The sequence below is a fragment of the Chrysemys picta genome, chromosome 6 (assembly GCF_011386835.1).
Source record: "Chrysemys picta bellii isolate R12L10 chromosome 6, ASM1138683v2, whole genome shotgun sequence".
Classification (NCBI taxonomy): Eukaryota; Metazoa; Chordata; order Testudines; family Emydidae; genus Chrysemys; species Chrysemys picta.
Genome location: NC_088796.1, coordinates 12742523 through 12763613, shown reverse-complemented (window position 1 = coordinate 12763613; position 21091 = coordinate 12742523). Strand labels below are relative to the sequence as shown.

Here is a 21091-nt window from a genome sequence, read left to right as displayed (position 1 = left end):
ATTGGCAAGGATTCATTTAAAAAGATGAAGTATGTCTTAATCACTTAAAAAAAAGAATAGTCAAAGAGAAACCCACTGTTTAGTGTCAATCAGAACACATGGGCTATGAAAGAAGATATGCAGGTCACTACTGTCCCCTAGTGTTTTGTATGCTCACTCCTTGTGTCACATGTAAAATTAGGCCTTGATGCAATGTCCACTGAAGTCAACGAGAGTCCTTCCATTGATTTCAGTGGACACCGGATCAGGCCCTTTGAATGCAAGCTCTTCAGGGCCAGGACTGAGGGCCAGATTTACAAAGGTATGTAAGCACCTAAAGATGCAGCCAGGTGCCTAGTGAGGTTTTCAAAAATTCCTAGGCACCTAACTTCCATTGCAATCAATGAGAGCTACGTGCCCAGGTGCTTCTGAAAACCCCACTAGGGCTTATCTGCAACTTTAGGCAGCTAAATACCTTTGAAAAGCTGGCCCTGGTCTATTTATTTGTTCCGAAGGACCTGATCTGTAGCCCACTGAAATCAATGGGAGTCTTCAATGGGTTCTAATTCAGGCCCCAAGTGCTGAGGACGCTCTAAAAATAATAAATAATGAGACAAGTGACTGTCAAAGTTATCAGTTACGTTGTACTATTTTAATTGGTAAATATAGCTACTGAACCACTATTAAATAAACCTCTATTTTTAAAAACAAAAAAGAGAATTAACCACATAATTATGGAATTCTGTACCTTTCCATACCTTCCAATGATAAACTGCATTTCATGTGTTCAATCTACATCCTAGCAAAGAGATGCAGCCTTACAGAGTATAAGCAAAATATCAGTTTTCAAACAGATAGACCAGCACCATTCACCATTATTAAAGTTGAAACAGTTACAGCTATTTGTAAAATTGTATGTAAATTCATCTTTATATATATTTAGCTGTCAAAGTTATTAAGACTGCCATTTTCCTTTAAATCTTCCTTTAAACTACAGAAATATGCTGTTATTTAGCATGCAGTTTATCCCCCAAACATCCTCTTTAGTTAGCAGAAAGGGGGGGGAAGGCAGATCCACCCAGGAAAGACTGGCAAACCGAAAATATTATTTTAAATTTTTATTTTATTTTTTAAGGTTGCCATACGATGAAGGTTTTGAGGTATAGTATACTGGAAAAATAGTTCACACATAATCCTGACCATGGTATTTGCACCAATTAAATAACGAAGACTCACCAGACGAGAAACTTTAAGAACGTATCTTTCTTTATCTGCTATAAAAATCATGAGAATGCCCCAATAATTTGCTGCACCCAACTTGTCAATATGGATATATCGGAGAATTCAGAAATATAAAAATTATAGATTTATAGAACACAGAAGGATGGAACCGGCCTACTCCTAAAAATTTGACACACCAGGAGTGGGGACAATTTGGGGCATGTACGAATAATTCTTATTTATGCACTAAAGTAAGTGGCCAGATTCAATTTGCATGAATGTAACTAACAAAAAGGTTAAGTAAACTTATAATTTGAAATGTAGAGCTGGAAAGCACAGCATAAGTGCAACACTGGAGAATGGGGCCTTATGGTAAAATGGGCAATAGATATGCCATGTTATTTCAAACACAGATGCTGAGGTGCTGTTGTAATATATTAAAGTGCAGTTGCCCACTTATAATAATGTATTGGCTAATTAGGCTGTTATGATTACCACCGTCTAACCAGCGCTGATAAGAGTTCATATATGTTTACAAGGAAAAATCTGAAAATTCCAAGATTTAAGATAGTCCCTTCTACAATTTGCTGTTGTGCAAAAGCAAACTGAAAACCTCAGAACAGATTTTAAAATTTGCCATGTCTTGTTAATACACTGCAGTCTTCAAATTTACATAGAGCTGCAGTTCTCCTGGTTTTTCTCAAGGGTCACTCATCTAATTTAGCATGACAGCTGAGAAACGACGTCAGGCACTTTACAGTTCAGTTTAAAAAACATCCTCTACCTGGTATCTCTGCAGTGATTGTCTTGCTGCTCCCTGAAACCTCTTCATCATCTTCTGATGAACTCGTGCTTGAGTCACAGGTCAGGTCACTATCACTGGTACTGCTGTCCTGCAGCAGGTTGTATTTCTTGCGAGCAGCTGCCTCCCGTTTCTGTCTTAATAACCGGATTCTTTCTTTGTGCTTTTGGCTCCGATGACCTTTTACCTTGGTGACTCGTCCATTCTGCTTATCACTAGACTGTCGATTTTTCTTGGCAGCCATAGTTGATGTTTCACTTTCAGACCTGGATCGTCTGGATTTTCTCCCAACTGCAGCCCCAGAAACTCCAGAAGGGTCTCCCTCTACAGGAGCTTCAGCCTGACAGGGCTCATTCTCTTCTGCGGAAGACAGCGTATCTGAATCAGCCAAATGCCCACTGGAAGAAGGGGAAAGCATGCAGTGATTAGAAGAGTCACTCTCATAAATTTGGCCTGCTGTTGGCTTATCACTCTCTGTAGAGGCTAACTGAGACTCCGAGGAGTCCCGTCTCAGTTCCATCAGTAAGCATGGCATTGAGGAGAGCACCACAGAATCTGCTACAATGGGCACACCATCTTTCTGAGCACATGTGTCTAGTTCTATAGGTCCATCTTCACCAGGAGCTGCCTCTTGTTTTTCAGAGAGTTTTGGTGAGACTTCTGAGTCAATGAGTTCTTCTACTTTTCCCACCGCCTCCATCTTCATTTCAGAGTTCCAAGCTCCTCCTTGTCTCACAGCATGGAGTCTAGAGGACTGAGGGAACTAGATTAGGTTTTCAACAGCAAAGCAACCTGCATAAGAACAGAACAGTAATGACAATTTACTCAAATAGCAGAATCACTTCTACTTTTTTGGTCATGTCCACAATTTCACCCAGTGAGACCACTTCTTTATTCAGTTAAAGCTTGTATGGTACATTACAATTTTGGCTGTGGTACTTTTCCTTAGCTTCTGCCTTTTCCTGGTTAACTCAGTCTGTTATACTGACATGCTTAATGCTTTCCCTTTCTTAATGAACGATGGCACTATCATTGTACAAAATACACTTCAATCTGAGGTAGTTATCACAACAGATCAGAACTAAAAATGACTGCAGTTTCTAAACTCTTACTTTGGAAAGTTTAAATTAATACAATATAAGCAGATGTTGAACTTTTATCTAGAAGCAATTTTTAATACACTTTTAATACACGTTAAAGGAAACTATGTCGTCACCCCTGGAGAGGCCACCTTTAGGGGTGACATCATAGTTCAGTTTCCATGCCAGTGGGAACCCAATGAGTGTTAGCAGTCCACTTCGAGTACCACTAAATCTGCTGAGGCTCTGGTTTAGTACCAGCGCAGAGAGAAGTGGCGTTGATGGTTCACTTACAGTGAAGTACTAACAATACTTCATACAACATTTAGGTGCTCCTAGAAGGTCTCAGATATGAGAATTGACCCATCCTGACCTGGTTTAGCTGATAAGATTGGTCAAAGGAACAGCATAAAATGGCATGGCCGGTGACAGGAAACACTTTCTGTCCACACAAAGTTTCAATCGCATCTTTTACTTCACGTTATAGTTTGATAAACAGCACTGTTCCATCTTAAATGTTAAAATCAAGCTGTATAGAAAGCTAACTTATAGGTCCCCAACCACTGTAGTATCTGAGCAACTCCAAAGTATTATAAATAAAAATAGCATTAATTCTTTAATCTTTATCATAGATTCCTTCCATCCACATTTTAATTTCAACTTCAACATACCGTAAAACCAGTGATGAGCTCCCAAAATCCTAATAACCGGTTCCCTACCGGGTCCTCGGCAGCATTTCAGCGGCGGGGGCATCTTCACTCACTCCGGGTTTTAGACGGCAGGTCCTTCACCCGGAGTGAGTGAACCGCGCAGTGAGTACAAGCCCTACGTGCCTGTCTCCCCTCTCCCCCCATCCGACCCCAACCCACGTCCTGCCCTCAACTGCCCCCCTCAGAACCCACAACCCATCAACTCCCCCCCCCACTCCTTGTCCCCTGACCACCACCTCCTGAGACTGCCCTCCAGAACCCCACCCCCTACCCAACTCGCCCCGTTCCCAACCCCATCCACCACCACCCCGAAAGACCCCCGGAACTCCCACGGCTACCCAGCCCCCCCGGTTCCCTGTCGCCTGACCGTCTCCCGCAGAACCTCTGCCTCCTCCAACAGCTCCTTGCTCCTTATTCAACGCCTCCTTCCAGCCCCGGCCACCTTACCATGCTGCTCAAAGCGGCAGGGGCTGCTCAGAGCGCTGGCGCCAGCGGCGTGGCACACTGGGGCTCTCTCCGGGGGGGGGGGAGGGAGAGCGGGGGAGGGGCCGGGGGAGCCTCCCCAGCTGGGAGCTCAGGCGGGCTGGACAGGACGGTCCTGCGGGCAGGATGTAGCCCGCGGACCAGAGTTTGCCCACCCGCCAGCCCCTTTAATAACCGGTTCTACATCGGCTTCTAAATTTAACAACCGGTTCTTGCGAACCGGCTCCAGCTCACCACTGTGTAAAACCATGCAAAAATCTTTCAATTATAATTCCCACTTATATGTAAATTAAAGGAGACAATCTGTTCAAGCCTAAAAATTTGCATGTGCTAACAAGGTAATTTAATAGTTACTACTGTCAACATTCATTATTTTAAAAAAGTATACAGTGCTATGTTCTAATTTGTGGGAGGGCTTTTTAAAGACTATTTCTGTAGGATCTAGAAAAAGACAAGGAGTACTTGTATAACATAAGAATGGCCATACTGGGTCAGATCAAAGGTCCATCTAGCCCAGTATCCTGTTTTCTGACAGTGGCCAATGCCAAGTGCCCCAGAAGAAATGAACAGAACAGGTAATCATCAAGCGATCCATCCACTGTCACCCATTCCCAGATTCTGGCAAACAGAGGCTAGGGACACCATCCCTGTCCATTCCCATAGGAAGGATGGTCTAATGGGTAAGGTGCTAATCTAGACTTGGGAGATCCAGGTTCAATTCCCTGCTCCATTACAGACTTCCTATGAGATGTTGGGTGCATCTGTTCCTCAGTTCCTCTCTGTAAAATGGGAATAATAGTACTTCCTTACCTCAGAGGGTTCTGGAAAAAGCTCTAGATTATGTTACCAATCCCTTGAATCATCCTGAATCTTGAGGGTTTTTTTTTTTAAATATATTTCACTCCTCCCTAAGTGCCCTGATTGTCAGATGCTACAGTGGGGGGGCGGGAGGGGGAGAGGAGTGAGGGAATCATAAATGTACTTCAAACAGACACCAGTGAAGGAAGGAAAGCTTAAATTAACAAAACTTTCAGTGCTGTGCTGACATTTATTAATTGTATTGGCTACTTAAACAAGGAAATAGACTTGTCATATTAGTGTTGGGCAACATGAAAAAACACAAGAATGACAAATCAAGGTTTACTAAATGAGAAAGTGGAAACTTCTAAGAGAGAATCACAATTACAAATGCTGAAGAAGAAAGAATGGCGATGTATATAGAGAAAAAGCATTTGACAGTACTTAAATGAGCAAAACTAGTTTGAAACATAGAATATCAGGGTCGGAAGGGACCTCAGAAGGTCATCTAGTCCAACCCCTGCTCAAAGCAGGACCAACCCCAACTAAATCATCCCAGCCAGGGCTTTGTCAAGCCTGACCTTAAAAACCTCTAAGGAAGGAGATTCCACCACCACCCTAGGTAACCCATTCCAGTGCTTCACCACCCTCCTAGTGAAAAAGTTTTTCCCTAATATCCAACCTAAACTTCCCCCACTGCAACTTGAGACCATTACTCCTTGTTCTGTCATCTGGTACCACTGAGAACAGTCTAGATCCATCGTCTTTGGAACCCCCTTTCAGGTAGTTGAAAGCAGCTATCAAATCCCCCCTCATTCATCTCTTCTGCAGACTAAACAAGCCCAGCTCCCTCAGACTCTCCTCATAAGTCATGTGCTCCAACCCCCTATTCATTTTTTTTGCCCTCCGCTGGACAAAATATGAGAAGGCCCTTCTGAAGCTGGTAATTTCTACAGAGAATTCTTATGGACAATATATAACTTCATAAGATCCACTTTCTCTGCCTCTTTTCAAATGTTACAGCATACATCAAAAAGGAAAAAAAAAAAACTTATAACTAGGAAAATGAATATACTGAGATGTAAAAGCATCCTAATACTATAATAATTCTGTGTACTTCACTGGCAAATCTCATTATTATTAAGTAATATACCGGTTATACAGATGGAAAAACAGAAGCACAGAGAGGTTAAGTGACTTGTCCTAGATCAAACATAGGATATATTATACCAGGGAATGGATCCCATGGCTTTGTCTACATTAGATTTTTTTAGTCTGTAATTCTCTATGGGTGCAGTTCTCTGTTGGTAGCACTGGTTAAAGCAGCAGAGTAGACAAGACTCATGTGGGCTCAGGCATTTTTAACCTTGAGTCCTCCAAGCTTTGTCTACATTAATTTTCCCCATGCTATAACTGGAGAAGCTATACCATATGGGAGTTAAGGGTCCAAGAAAACTTTGTGGAAACAAAGTCCATGATTCCCTTTCCTTTTGAGCTAGGGAGTCAGAAGGGAAGCAGCATATGCCTGGGCCAGGGGAAGCTCTGGGAACTTGAGATTTACATAACGTACAGAAGTCAACAGGGCAAATGGTCGATGATGTTCAGCAGTCATGCTTCAGCTCTGTTGATACAGATCCCTGCTGCTTCTCCACTATTTATCTGCACATATGGTAATACACTAAGTCCCAAAGCATGCTGGTGATTTTGTAATCATGTTTATGGAAATTCTGGATTTCATGATACTCTTCAAGATAATCTTCCCTGTTTTCCTCTCACTGGATCAAAGAAATGTTATGTTCCTGGGGAAGATCTCAGGCAGAGGTGTGAAAATTCTGCTGCCTGATCTTTGCAGGTGTATGTATATATTCTTCCACCTCTGCCCCTGAACTGAAGAGCATGAAGATTTTGATACCACCATATCACCGCTAGACACCAGAAATCACACCACTACATGCCCCTTGCAGATTGGTGATTTTAAAGATTCCATTCTGAAATCAAGATCTGCACCCTGCTGCTTCACAGAAATAAAGATGCTCCAGCTAGAAGCATGAGGACTAGTGCTTTAGAGCACGTCTTCACATACAGTACTGCAGCTGTGCCACTGTAGCACTTAAGAAGATGCTCCTACACCGACGGGAGAGATTCTTCCATCAGCATAGTTAATCTACATCCTGCAATAGGAGAAGCTCTCCCATCAACACAGCGCTGTCTATACAGGGAGTTAGGTCGGTATAACTATGTCTCTCAGGGCTGTGGATTTTTCACACCCCTGAGCGACAGTTATACCGATATATGTCTGTAGTGAAGACCTGGCCTTAGACTTAAAGGCACTGAGATTGAAGAAAAAAAAGTCACTCTCCCCAATCTTAATGTGGCATAAGGGTGGGGAAAGGGCTCATGTCCCATAGTCTTTTCAGCACCCAGAAACACCTTCAGGAAACATGCAACTTCATTTCCCCAAAGAGGACTAATGGAAGATGTACTGGCACAGGGAAAGGGTACCAACAATTCTCCTGGTGGCAGTACCTCTCCCTGCTAGCTGTGGCATGGAGTAAGGAGTAGCATTTAGTCAGTCACCTGTAATTGATAATTTATTAGACTCACTCTTGGAAGTACCCACCTGGCCAGGAACAATGCACATTAGTTAGGCTGTGTGGGAAATATTTGTTCCGAGGAGCCAGGTCTGCAGTCTCCACATCTCTCAATCTTTTATTTAAAAAAAATCAGTATTAGTAAAAGTGTCCCTTGTACACAGCAATCCTGACAGAGATGTCTGCCAAGATTCAAAGTGTTCCTGTGCTGCAGGGAAGAACACACAGGGATGACAGTCTCTGCAAAAAGCTAAGGAAAAACAAATCTTCAAGAAATATTATTTTAGTTCTACTTGAGAAATATAAAGAGGAAAGAAAAGCAAAAAGGTTATGTTGAAATACTCCCACCCTTTCCTGGAAACATAGTACATAAGTTCTCAAGGTAACCTTAAGGGAAAACCAAGCAGGCTACTTAAATCAGAAAACCACTGCACTGAAAACTAGTTTGTGAAACATCACAGGCTCAAATGGATATTTAATTACACAATGCCCTAGAATTCCATTCAGCCAAAACAATTTTGTCCATTTTCTTAGTGAACAAATGTTTGATTGAAGATTAAGAAAACAGTTCTATAAAACAGCACTGTCAGATCCATGTAACACAAAGGATTTTCTCCTCCCAACAGTGCATGGAAAATGCACGTATGTAAAGACACCTAAATATCTAACATGATCTTTATGAAGGAAGTATTCACAGAAATCAACTCGTGCTCATTTTGACTTCTACACTTAATAAAAATTTATGCAATTTACACACTATCAAATAGGGCACCTTTACTTGAATTACAGTGTATCTTGCAAACAATTCAGGCATTGATCCAGAAGGACTGCGAAACTCAAGGGTTCTGCCTCAATGCATCAACCCTAAGCATTTCTTCCTAACCTTTAATCAAGTTCTCTTAAAGAACTTCAGAAATCCAATTATACCGCAAAGATCTCCATAATACTTGTATTACTGTCTCAATTTTACATATGGGTAAACAGAGGCACAAAAAGTTGTCCAAACACCACACCAAGACAATGACAGAATAAAGAATAAAACCAAAAGGCCTTGGTTCTCAGTCTACTGCTCTATTACTCTTGGGGGAAATCTGCACGACTGCGCATGTGCAGAATTCATGTCCCTCGCAGATTTCTTTGCTTCCTCAGAGAAAAATGACTTTCTGATGGGGGAAGCAAAGGGAAGCCGCAAAAGCAGACGTGCGACCCTCCCCAGCAGCGCGGGTGCACCATTTCGGGAACCTGGAGCAGCCGACAGAGAGGTAAACCACTGCAGGGACTAGGAATACCTTGACTAGAGGCTCCTACCATGCATTGGGTTCAGCTGCTATTCCCTGCTGGGTGGGGGGAGAGACAGGATTTGCTCTTCCCCTGCAAGGAGCGGCCAAGGGCCAGGTCAAACCCACCCCCAGAAACCTCCACTGACTGCAGGAAGCTCTGCAGGCCCCCCACCCCCAGTTCCTGCCCCCATCATTCCTCAACCATGCGGGAAGGAGCTACTGGACAGGGAGCTGCTCCCCCATCTGCCCAACCCCTGTGCATCTGAATGCCCCCATACACAGATTCCCCCACACATAGAACCCCCCCACCGAGCCTCCCACACCCAAACCCCCATCCCGCTGAGCCTCACCCCCTGCATCCAGAGCACTCCAACCTTCACACTGATAAGCCCGAACCCCCCATACCTGGACCTCCCCCAACAGGCCTCCCACACCTCGACCCCCAAACCCACTGAGCCCCAACCAGCTGCACCCAGACCCCTACTCCACCAAGCCCCAAGCCCCTAAAACCCAGCCCCTGCTGCTGAGCCCCCCCCAACCTAGACCCCCCCGCGCCGAGCCCCATCCCCCGACATCCAGACTTCCCTGCTGAGGCCCAACCACCATCACCCAGATCCCCCTACAGAATCCCATTGCCCTGCACCCAGCCACCCACACCCAGATTGCCCCACACAGAATCCTCTCATCCCACACCAAGCCCCTCCACACTTGGATCCTGCCTGCCCACACCTGGTGTGCCTTGCATGGAGAGGTAGGGACCCAGGGTGTTTCTGGGACAGGCCCGGCCCTTGCGCTGTGTTGGGGCAGTCTCAGATGTGCCTGACTGACTGAGAGAGACTAGGGGTCAGCCAGGGTCTGCATCGTGGAGGCTCCCTAACAATCCCTCCCCAAAAAACCCTTGTTCCGTACTTCTCTCACTTACGCCCAACCTTCCAATTTCACACTCAGGCTCCTTCCCAGAGATTACTTCCCTCTCCCTCAGCTCCTCTGTTACCCCTGACACCCCCAAGTGGGAAGTACAGGACACTGGCATAGGAGATCACCCTGCAGCTGTACTCTCCCCTCCCCCCTTTATGCTTGGAACTCCCTCCCTCCCCTTTAGTACCAATAGGCCACCCTCTCAATTCAAAACCCTTCTTTACTCCTTCCGTGAAGCTCATCAATGATAATCTAACACTGAATTCAAGTTTTATATAAATGTTCAATAACAAAAATATTTAAGTAACCAAAGGAAAACAAGCAAAACTAAATCAATTCAAATGATCCTCTCTCTGCTGGAAATACTAGCCTCCCTCAAGACAGGTGTGCAAGTATGGATGTTTTCCTTCCCACCCACCACAATCTGTCATTTTTACTGAGCTCTTGATCTGATTTACTCTGCAAGCTCCAAGACTGTATCTTTTTATCTGCTCGTAGAAGGTGCCAGGCATATCCATACCCATAAAACAACAGACCACTGCATGGTACTCAGTTTAACTCAAGATGGTGGAGTCACCTTTGCTTGAATTTGGAACCTGGGCTGCTCTAGAACGTCTAGCCTTTTTCACACCACTATACCACCCCCTTCTGGATGCTGTACTACTTTATATAAATGGTCCTTTGAAAAATACTCTCCTAAAGCTGATTCAATAGCACACCATTCTGCCTATGGAACATTTTTGGGGAGTGGACTTGGCTGTTTAACCAGTTAATTCATAACTCAGGCCCAGCAGCAATCCTAAAAGGTTGGACACCCCACCCTTTCCAACCAATATGATTACAGAAACAGGAGATGAAAGGATGAAACTAAAGCTCTGCTTCAACAGGTTTTGCATAAACAAATGAGGTTAAAAAATAAACTATTTCTATTAAGCCCTCAGACTGTGTATACAAACCATCCAAGACTCAGTAGAGATGGTATGTTTGTGAAACACCCCTGCATTCTTGAAAAAGACCGTCCTTTTCCAGCATGAGTAAGCAAGATCTTAGAGTAAAAAAAAAAAAATCTCCATTTAAAAATATTAATACAGGTGAACTTGAAAAAGGGAGAATATTAAAGAAAACTAGTCAAGACTGACCAGCAAAGATAATCCAAAACATACTTGTAGGACATGAGCCTGCACTCAGCACTCTATACACACTCACCAGCTGAAAGGGAACCAAGCAAAATCATTTTCCTTGCTAAAATAAATTCATGAGCTTAATATACAGGAGAAGAGGACAGAAGATAAGGTGTGTTAGCTTTGTTAAGTGTTTCCCTTCCACTATGCCTGGCTGTCTATATTCCATTGTTGTGAGTGGTCAGCGTTTTCAAATCTACAAGACTTCTTCCTTCTGAATTCAAGAGATGGATTTTTATAGACTGCTTGTTCCTAAAAATGGAGACAGAAGACACTAGATCCACAAAGGGACTCAGGTGCCCTGCCGGCCAGTAGTATTTACAGCCCCAAGTTAAGTGCCCAGCTTCCCCCTGCATTTTAGGGGGAGAGTTAGGTTTCTAAAAAAGGGGTTCATAGAAGCCAACACGCTGAGTGGGGAGCTGCCTAAACTAGCCAGTAAGAATTCCAAGGAGAGGTGCAGCATCTAAGCACCATCCCTCCAAGGTAGCTAGGTGCCTAACTCTAGGCCAGAGGGAAACATCTACCTCTCTCGGGATTCACAGCCACAACCCCCCTCTTGGAGTTAGGCACCTAAGCCAGGTCAGCCCTTTCTCTCTCTCTCTTTCTCACACACACACACACACTTCTAACGGACATCTGCCCCATAATAGCAAATAGCCCAGTGGTTAGCGCACTCACCAGAGTTGCACAAAACTCCTCAAACCACTGCTCTGCATAATTTGGAGCAGCTATTTGAACACACCTGGGTTCAGGTCCCTGCTCCAAATCAGGCAGAGCATGGATTCAAACTTGGATCCATCTATCATTGATAGCCCTTGTATGGAAATCTACAGCACAGTATGATCAAATAGAACTGAAAGCTGCTGATAACATATGGACAAGGGGGGATCCAGTGGATATAGTGTATTTAGATTTTCAGAAAGCCTTTAACATGGTCCCTCACCAAAGGCTCTTAAGCAAAGTAAGCAGTCATGGGATAAGAGGGAAGGTCCTCTCATGGATTGGTAACTGGTTAAAAGATAGGAAACAAAGGGTAGGAATAAATGGTCAGTTTTCAGAATGGAGCGAGATAAATAGTGGTGTCCCCCAGGGTTCTGTACTGGGCCCAGTCCTAGTCAACATATTCATAAATGATCTGGAAAAAGAGGTAAACAGTGAAATGGCAAAATTTGCAGATGATACAAAACTACTCAAGATACCATATATAAGCGATCATAAGCCGGTTCGTTTATAAGCCGATCCCACCCCCACTCCCCAAGATGGATAAGTAAAAATGCAAAATTTTTATAACCCGTTCATAAGCTGATCCTATAATTCAGGGGTCAGCAAACTTTGGCCCCCAGGCCATCAGGATAAGCTGCTGGTGGGCCAAGATGGTTTGTTTACCTCGAGCGTCCACAGGTACGGAGGTAAACCTAAGTAAACAAAGGGTCAGCCGGCGCGCCAGCTGCTTACCCTGACAGGCCGGGACAGCAACTGGTGGGGAAATTTGGGGGGGGAGGGGAGGGGAAGAAGTTGGGAGTCAGGGGAGTAACCCCTGTGACCACCCCCCATATGATCCCACCCCTAACCTGGGACCTCCACACTCTCTCCATCTCATCCCTTCCCACCTTATCTGGGGAGGATGTCTCTGTCCTGGCTGGATCTGCTCCGCAGCGTGCCCTGGCAGGCCAGACTGGGCGGCGCAGCCACAGCATGTCCGGCTCCACGCAGGGGGGCCACGGTGCTCCATGCACTGCCCCCGCCACAAGCACCGGTTCCCGGCCAATGGGAGCTGGGGGTCGGTGCCTGCGGGTGAGAGCAGCGCGGAGCTGCTTGCACGCCTCCCCTTAGGAGCCAGACCTGCTGCTGGCCATTTCCGGGGCACAGTGCAGTCCGCGGTGCCAGGACAGGCGGGAAGCCTGCCTTAGCACCCCCGCTGTGCTGCTGACCAGGAACCACTGGAGATAAGCTGATGCCCCAAATCTGCACCCCAAACTCCTCATCCCCGGCCCCACACTAGAGCCTGTACCCCCAGCCCCAAACCTTGACCCCCTCCCGCATCCCAACCCTCTGCCCTGAGCCCCCCCCCAAATGCGGAGGCCCCTCGTGCACCCTAAACTTCTCATTCCCCACCCCACAGCCTGCACCCCCAGCCCATTATTAATAATTTTACCATTAACCTCTACATTTTTAATATTATAGAAGAGAATAAACAACTACAATACTTCCTCTACTTTTCCTCTTAATTAAAGTGAACTAGTTCTAGTGAAAGGTGCTACCTTGACAGCCTGGAGACTGGGTTTGCTACAGGCACTGTCAGCGTCCCCATGCTAGCCTGCAGTGTGTTTGACCTCACTCATCTCTCAAATATTTTAATTTTGATATTAAATACTTCTCATTTATCAAATGTTAAAGTCAGTCATAGCATGTTTTTCCCCCCAAAGGCCAGTTTCTGCTTCACTAAAGACAAAGAAAAGTCTTCTCTTTGCAGCTATTTTGCTGAATGCCTCTAGTCTTGTCAAAGGTGCCTGACTGGCTACAAGTGGTAACGGAGGCAACGTATTAGATCTAGTCCATCTAACAGCAATGGCATTATATATTCAATAGGTGACTCACAACATCTCTTTAGTATCAGGGGGTAGCCGTGTTAGTCTGTATCTACAAAAACAACAAGGAGTCTGGTGGCACCTTAAAGACTAACAGATTTATTTGGGCATAAGCTTTCGTGAGTAAAAACCTCACTTCTTCGGATGCATGCCCAAACATCTCTTTAGGTTACAAGTTTATCCAAAATGCATTATACTGAAAGTCAACATGCATATTGTTTGTACTGAACCTGTAATATTAGGGTTTTTTAAATTATTGCCCTGTACCAATGCCCAATGTTAACAGTCCTTATCAGTGGCCATCTAAAGACGAAGAAGAGAAGCTCTGCATAAAGTAGAAAGTTTGAATCGAACTGCTTTGAGGCCCTGTATTTTTTCTGTGGGAGAAGATTGGTGTTTTGATTCCACACAGCTTATAGAAACTATTACATTAAGTGACCTCAGCTAAAATATTTTAACTTCAGCCACAGTAACAAGCATATGCAATCAGTAGTCAGTCTCCAATCCCCCTCTTGTACTCACCACCTCTTCCCCTAAGAGGCTCTGCCATTCCTTGCTACACAGTCATCTTGAATTCCCTGGGAAAGCATTCTCAGAAAAGACAACTGGCAGAGTGAAGTGGGTGGACTGGAAGCTGACAACTGATTAGAAAGCCAAGATAAAACTGAAAAGTCTAGTAGTCTTAAACTGTTTTCCTCCTAACAAATGTCAGCCTGATTCCCCAGCATTACCCGAGATGGATATCAGCATTATGACAAACTAATATAGGGTACATTTAAATATTGGAATAATTGCTTAAGCAAAACAGACAATTATCTAACTCAGAAAAAAAGTACAATAGCAATTGTAATCTAACATTTAGAGTACACTGAGTCAGTTCTCCTTGGGCATATTTCCAGCTCTGCCACTCGCTTTGTAAACTTGGGCAAGTCATTTAACTGCTTCACCTCAGTTTACCTAAAATGGGAACAGTAATGCCAGCTTCTGTTAAAGGAAGTCTACATCTAGCCTTAAATAAATACCTGTTATTTGTGATTAAAAGTAGCCTGATGTAATCATAACAATTTTTAAGATTTCTCCACAAAGATTGAGCATCAAAAGAGGTATAGTATATCTGTATGTTATTATGCTAAGTGAGTTATGCATATTCTGTTTGAAAGGCAGCTACAAAGTTAAATTCAGAGAAAACAGATGATACTGGATCACCCTGGACCTGAACTCAACCCACCACATGCCCTTGGGCATATTACTTGACCTTCCTGTGCCTCAGGCAACCCATCTGTAATTGAATAAGAACACCACCTCACTAATTCAGATGTTGTGCCTGGTTTTTAAATCTTGAATGAGTAAATTACTCTACAAGTGTCAAAAATCTAAGCTGTAGGGAAATAAGGTAACATTAATAGTACAATTGTGTTGGCCTCTTCAGCTATGAATGAAAAATGTATTGCAGATGTGTGTGAACAGGGGAACATATTTTAACCATAGAGAGCACAGGACTGGGAGCAAGGAACTATTTAGTTTTAATTCTGGCTATAACACTGGTCTGGATTTCATCTATGCCACCAGTTCAGTTGCAATCTCTCTAGCTCAGTTTCTTATCTAACATAGGGATAATAATTCTCCATGATGAAGGTGTTACCAGTACTGAAGTTTATCTAATGCTACACACCAAGTAGTTTTTGTTATGCATCTTTATACAAACCCCTATACTTCTCTCAATTACAACAGTACAATTAACTAAAGGAAGAAAATACTAATTTTACTGACTTGCTTTTAGGATCGTGTGACTAATGACACACACATATTAGTGAGACTTGAACAGCCTGGTTTGTCAGTCCACCATGGAAATCATCATCACTATAAATAGCTTAAGTGAGAATACTATTTCATTGGAGCGGGCACCAGTGCTATGGTAGCTCAGCAACTCCTAGAGCTTCAGATACAGCTAAAAGTTAAATACAAAACTGAAGGCCCTCTGAGTTGAATGTGGATATGCGTTTTGCAATACGAACACCATTAGCTTCAAGTCTAGTCAGTTTTAATAACGGAGATGAAAGACTTACTATACTTGCTCAGCAGTCCCCCACCAGTATCTTCAGTTTTAGGTCACATTTTTATATTACATACCCAGTGCTGTCAATACAGACACTTTTCCTGTGACCTTTCAGTTTTAGGACTATTAGAGGTTACTAGTAACTGTAGGCAATAAAGTGTTCAGAGAGATAAAAGTTCATTGTGTTCCTTTAAAATCTACAACAATTTTTCAAAAGCTTTCACAGGTAGCAGTGTAGATGGAGGGGAGGAGGGGGAATAAACACAGCCAACAGGGTTCTAACCAACAACTTCTTTACGCAAATACAAGCTGCAGCCACTCCTTTAGACTATAAGATCTGTGGAAACTACAGGGTCCAAGGGACACAGATGCTTGTGTGATGAAACTTGCATTGTCGGTGGAGCAGAGGATATGGGAGTGGTCACAATAAGACAAAAGGAGATGGCGAGTAAGAACACAGAGCCATGAAGGTCCTTAAAAACAAAGAGCGGAAGCTTGAACTTGATGCAGTATAATTGGGAAGACAGTGAAGGATTCAAAGAGGAGAGATGTGATCAGAGCAACAGGCAAAGTTGACAGCAAGTATGTTACTTGCTGCTTTGACCAAACCATACCCTTTTTTTGGATCTCTCCACTGTATCCTTCCTTCTTAATCTTCAAGGTCATTCACAATTCTGTTTCTATTCTTTGTTCATCCAGTCTTACTTCATTAACCCCCATCTCATCTGCATTGTTGATGGTAGCCTTATCTACCAGTCTGTCAGCTTCCCACAGGTGCTTCCATGTCTTCTTTTACAATTCAGGAGGATTTACATGGCATGTGCTGTGACCACTGACTATCATGCTATTCTTAGTTGCCTCGCTGTTGCTTTGCATTTCCTTCATTATCTGTTTGAGGTACCATTTGTTTATTATCTTATAGATTGTAAGCTCTTCAGAGCATGCAGTCTTTTTGTTGCAGTTTTTACAATGCGTATTTTAGTGTGGGACCAGGTACTACCACAATATAAGTAAACACAAATAACTAAACACAAAGTCACTCTTTTCCTCTTTCAAATAACTACTCGAAACACACTTCTGCTGAGATTCCTTTAAGAAGTCAGCCAATTAATTAGTTTGAAAAGCAGACAGGGATAGTTGGCACTTATAATTAAAAAAAATACAAGTGTGTATGCATATAAAAAATGAATCTCAACTGTTATCCTAATCCTTCTGTTCATATGCAGCTACTATATTCAGCAATAATTTTCAAGCATCTTTTCTGACCCTCCCCCCCATTATTCACTTAACAAAAACACTGGTATTATAGGTACACTGGCATTCTTAGCTGATATTTTACCAGCCATTCAAGTCTCCAAGTAATGAAACCCTTCTCTGGATCAGTTTCTTTTGTAAACACCTGACTCTTCCAGATCATTAACCATGCAGATAAACTGTTCAAGAGTACAGCACTCACAAGTTGATCAAGCACATCATTATAGTCTTAGGAATGGTCGCTGTGTTGATTGCCAAACTGCACCACATTTCATCTCACTGATTGGATGATACCGATTTACTTATACATGGATCTAAACTCCAGGTAGGGGAAAAAAAAGGTTGCGTGCTGTGTCAGACAAAATCCTGTGTCACCCAAAACTTTATTTCAAGCTTGTAAAATGAATTCTAGATTTTCAAGGAGGCCTAAGAGAACAGCTGCCCTGGAGAAGGGGAGAAAGTTGCATTTTCCCCAGACACAGCTCTTGGCACTTAATCACAGGAAAAACAATTACACCTAACATTAGGGCTAGGTGTGGCAAACACCACAATAGAACTGCCTCTGAAGCAGTGGTCTCAACCCGCAGCCTGCTTACAGCCCAATCAGCACATAGCTGCTGCCCATGTGACATCTTCAGGACCATACAGGTAGTACTGGATGCGGCCCACATAACACCTCATGGGCCACATAACAATAATAAGTAGGTTGAGAACCACTGCTCTGAAGGATGATACTATATTCATTTCCCACCTCACCACTTTTATCTAAAATGGTTAAAGGGATGTTGTCAGATAATTGAGGCTAAACATTAAGTTTTATAAAGACAAAGATTTAAATAAGAAATTGTCAGGTTTTAAATCCCTTACTAAAGACCCGGAAAAACTAAACTGAAGAAGTCTTGTTCACTCTTCACCTTTTATACAGTTTATATTTTGAATTTCACTAGCCTAGACAATGAAAATAGACTAGCACTTCACTTGTGTATAATCAGTCTAAATAGCATAACATTATTATTTGGGTTGCAAGTACTGCAGAAGAATGGTTAAAGCTAAATAAACTGTTTTCAGAAGATAATAGAAATTAGATATATTTAAAGGAACACTTAGGTATTTCAGCAAAGATTTATGCTTGGTTGACTTTAATAGCCAAGATTCACTGATTCCAGTAAAACTAGCATTTCTACGAAGGAGTTCTAACAGTCTTTGAAACTTTATAACTACGCTGTTTGAGTTATGACTTCCCAAAAAGACTACAAAGGCAAATATGTAAACTTCTCCGAGCACAATTTGGCTGATTTCTTTCAAGATTAAAAACATTTCAGAAGTGTATTTAAGTTACATGGGATCAGATAGATTTAAGAATAGAGTCTTCAGTATTCTGAATAAGAGTGAAGACAACTTTGGAAAAGTCTGTCCAATAATGCCAGAATTTATAGCAATGAGTAGGACCAAAAAGAAAAGCTCAAACATTAGAAAATGTCATCTGAAACACATTCAACAGCTTAGGTTATGTCTATACTAGAGAGCTTGCAGCTGCACCACTGTAAGATCTCTCATACAGCCACTCTATGCCAAGGGGAGAGAGCTCTCCCGTCAACATAATTAAACCACCCCCAACAAGCGGCAGTAGCTATGTCGGCGGAAGAAGCGCACGCCACCACTTATGCCAGCATAATTTATGTATGGTTTTTTTTCCACACCCTAAGTGACATAAATTGCCGGCATAAGTGGTTGTCTAGACATGGCCATAGTGTCTCTCTTAAACCAAGCAGGACAGTGAAGTTTTATTTTACAGTATTTTTAAAAGGTCTTTATAATTAAAGCTTCGGAGACAAGTCCTACTGTCTTTCAGTAGAAACTCCTATTAAAGTCAATAGGAGATTTGCCTAAGTAAGGAAAGCACAATCTGAACTCATCACAAACCCCTGTATTGGAACTTTTGCATAAATTTAGACAGGTCTATTACTTATTTCATATATTAGGCACGCATTTGTTTCAAGGGACTTCTCAAACAAAACACATTATGGTATCAGATTATGTAAATTTCTTTCTAGAACTATTTAAGTTAAGTTTCAGAGTAGCAGCCGTGTTAGTCTGTATCCGCAAAAAGAAGAACAGGAGTACTTGTGGCACCTTAGAGACTAATACATTTGTTAGTCTCTAAGGTGCCACAAGTACTCCTGTTCTTCTTTTTATTTAAGTTAAGTAACCAAAAATTTGCTTCCCAGCCTTGTCAAGACAGATTCAGCGAGCTAGAGTAATCAAGTTACAACCGATTATGGGGCTATAAAGAACTGAAAAACTTGAGAGTTGAGCTTTTATGTCAAGACATCAATGAACACAAAACATCACATCAGTGCTCACTGGCACTAACGTAGTAAACCTGAATACCAGGAAACATTATTTCAGTTACTCCTATGTATTCTCTCTGTCCTCGGTAATATTGATTTAAAAAAACATGGTAAGTAAGATCCCTAAAGGCAGATGGGATGAGCATAAGAGTTTATGACTAGAATGATAGGCAGCAGAGCTGGAGCGGTGGTGGGCGGAAGAGGCACCTGGCCACTTTTTGACTTGGCCAAACCACACTCCAGGTTGCAACGCCACTCAGGACACTTCTCTGTGATGATGGAGGGGGAGCTGAACCAAATCTGAGTGAATGGCATCCCCACCTGGCACATAGGGTTGTGGCAGCACTCAGGTTTGCACCAGGGTCACAATGCCACCTACTCAAAATTTGGCCCAGTTGCCCCTCCATCATGATGGAAGGGCAACTAGGTCAAACCTGAGTGGTGCTGCAACCTCACATGCCAGACTGCAGCATCACTTGTTCAAATTTGGAGGGGATGGGTGTAGGGGCTCATGGGCCGAAGGACCAGGTTGCTAGTGGGTGGGGTGCCTGAGAGAGGAAGAGAAAGGTCAGACAGAGAAACAAATTCTATTGGCCCCCACTTCAAACAGCGCTCCACAGTCTTAACTGGAACAAGTCCACACACACTAAAGGTCCCTACTAGGTTTCTCTTGAAATCAGAAGGGAAGTGTTGCACTCCCACACTCCCTGCCATGTGATAAAATGGGCAGGAGTGTGGGGGGAGGGGAGAGAGATACATTTAAGGGCTCCTGAAAAGCCGCCCCCAAAAGCTAGAAGGTTCTTTAAGAGTCATTCCTGTGGTGCGCTGAACGGCATTACCCGGAGCTCAAGGGTGTGGCTGTGACCTCCCACCAGGGTGCCCGGCATTCACACTACACACGGGCACTGGGGTGCTACAACCACCCCTAAATCCCCCCCACACACACACACACGCAGAATTCACCCTGCGCCTTGGCACCACAGGGACCCTTCGCAGAGCCCCTCCCGCCCGCGCTGCGCACTTTGAGGGTGCAGGCCCGTCCCTCCTCAGTGCCGCCTCGCGGCATCCCTTCGGGGCCCAGCCCGGGCCAGCGCGCCGGGACCCGGGCCCTGCCTCAGCTCACGGGCTTCCTCCCCGGGCCAGAGCGGGGGAGACGCGGATTCTACCCGCGCCCCCGCCAGTCCGGCGCGCTGGGGGGCGGGTGTACGGGCCCTCTTCCTCCCAGCCCGACCTGACGCGAGCGGGGGGGGGGGGCAGCGAGCCCGGATGCTCGGTGAGGGCGGGCGGGTCCCCCGAGACTGGCTCTGGAGAGGGGCCCGAGCCCCCGGGGGCTGAACGCGGGTCACTCACCAGTGCAGCCGCCGCCGCCACCGCGGCTCCTCCTCGCCTCCCCCTCGCGGGGGAGCAGCTCGGACATGGGGGGGCCGAAGCCGGGTCTCCGTCTCCGCCGCCGCCTGCCCCGCTCCCCGCCCTGAGCGCCACTGAGAGAAAATGTCACCGGAGGCCGCTCGGCTCCGCTCGCGGCGTCACTTCCGGCGGCCGGGACCGGGCTGCGGCTGAGCGCCGAGCGGCGCACAGAGCGGCCCCGCCGCTGGCCCCTGCAGCGCCACCTGGCGGCCCCTGCAGCGCGTCCACCCTGCCGCCCCCCACCTGCTCCCCGGAGATTGCGGGGGGGGAGCCGGACGAGCCCCACCAGGGCCCCATAGGGATGGGGGAGCAGCCAGAACCCTTCCTTCCGCCCCCCACCAGGGCCCCCTGGGAAAAGGAACCAGGGAGACCCCCGTCTCCTGACTCCTTCTC

The 21091-nt window shown here is 44.6% G+C and overlaps 1 protein-coding gene across 4 annotated transcripts in view; it reads right to left on the bottom strand.

Annotated features, from left to right (window-relative positions):
• The window catches only part of ARK2N (arkadia (RNF111) N-terminal like PKA signaling regulator 2N), a 74205-nt gene extending 53368 nt beyond the window's left edge, over positions 1–20837 (bottom strand). For 2 of the 4 annotated variants that reach the window (XM_005305406.5, XM_065598696.1), the window contains exons 1-2: positions 20642–20834; positions 1985–2794 (exon numbers count right to left, since the gene is read on the bottom strand). In XM_005305406.5, the coding sequence (XP_005305463.1) occupies positions 1985–2708 (724 nt within the window). In that variant the 5' untranslated portion in view covers positions 2709–2794; positions 20642–20834. Of the gene's footprint in view, positions 1–1984; positions 2795–7692; positions 7779–20641 lie in introns of all 4 variants that reach the window. The other 2 variants (XM_042850701.2, XM_005305407.5) reach the window with 2 other exon arrangements.
• Positions 20838–21091: the final 254 nt, after the last annotated feature.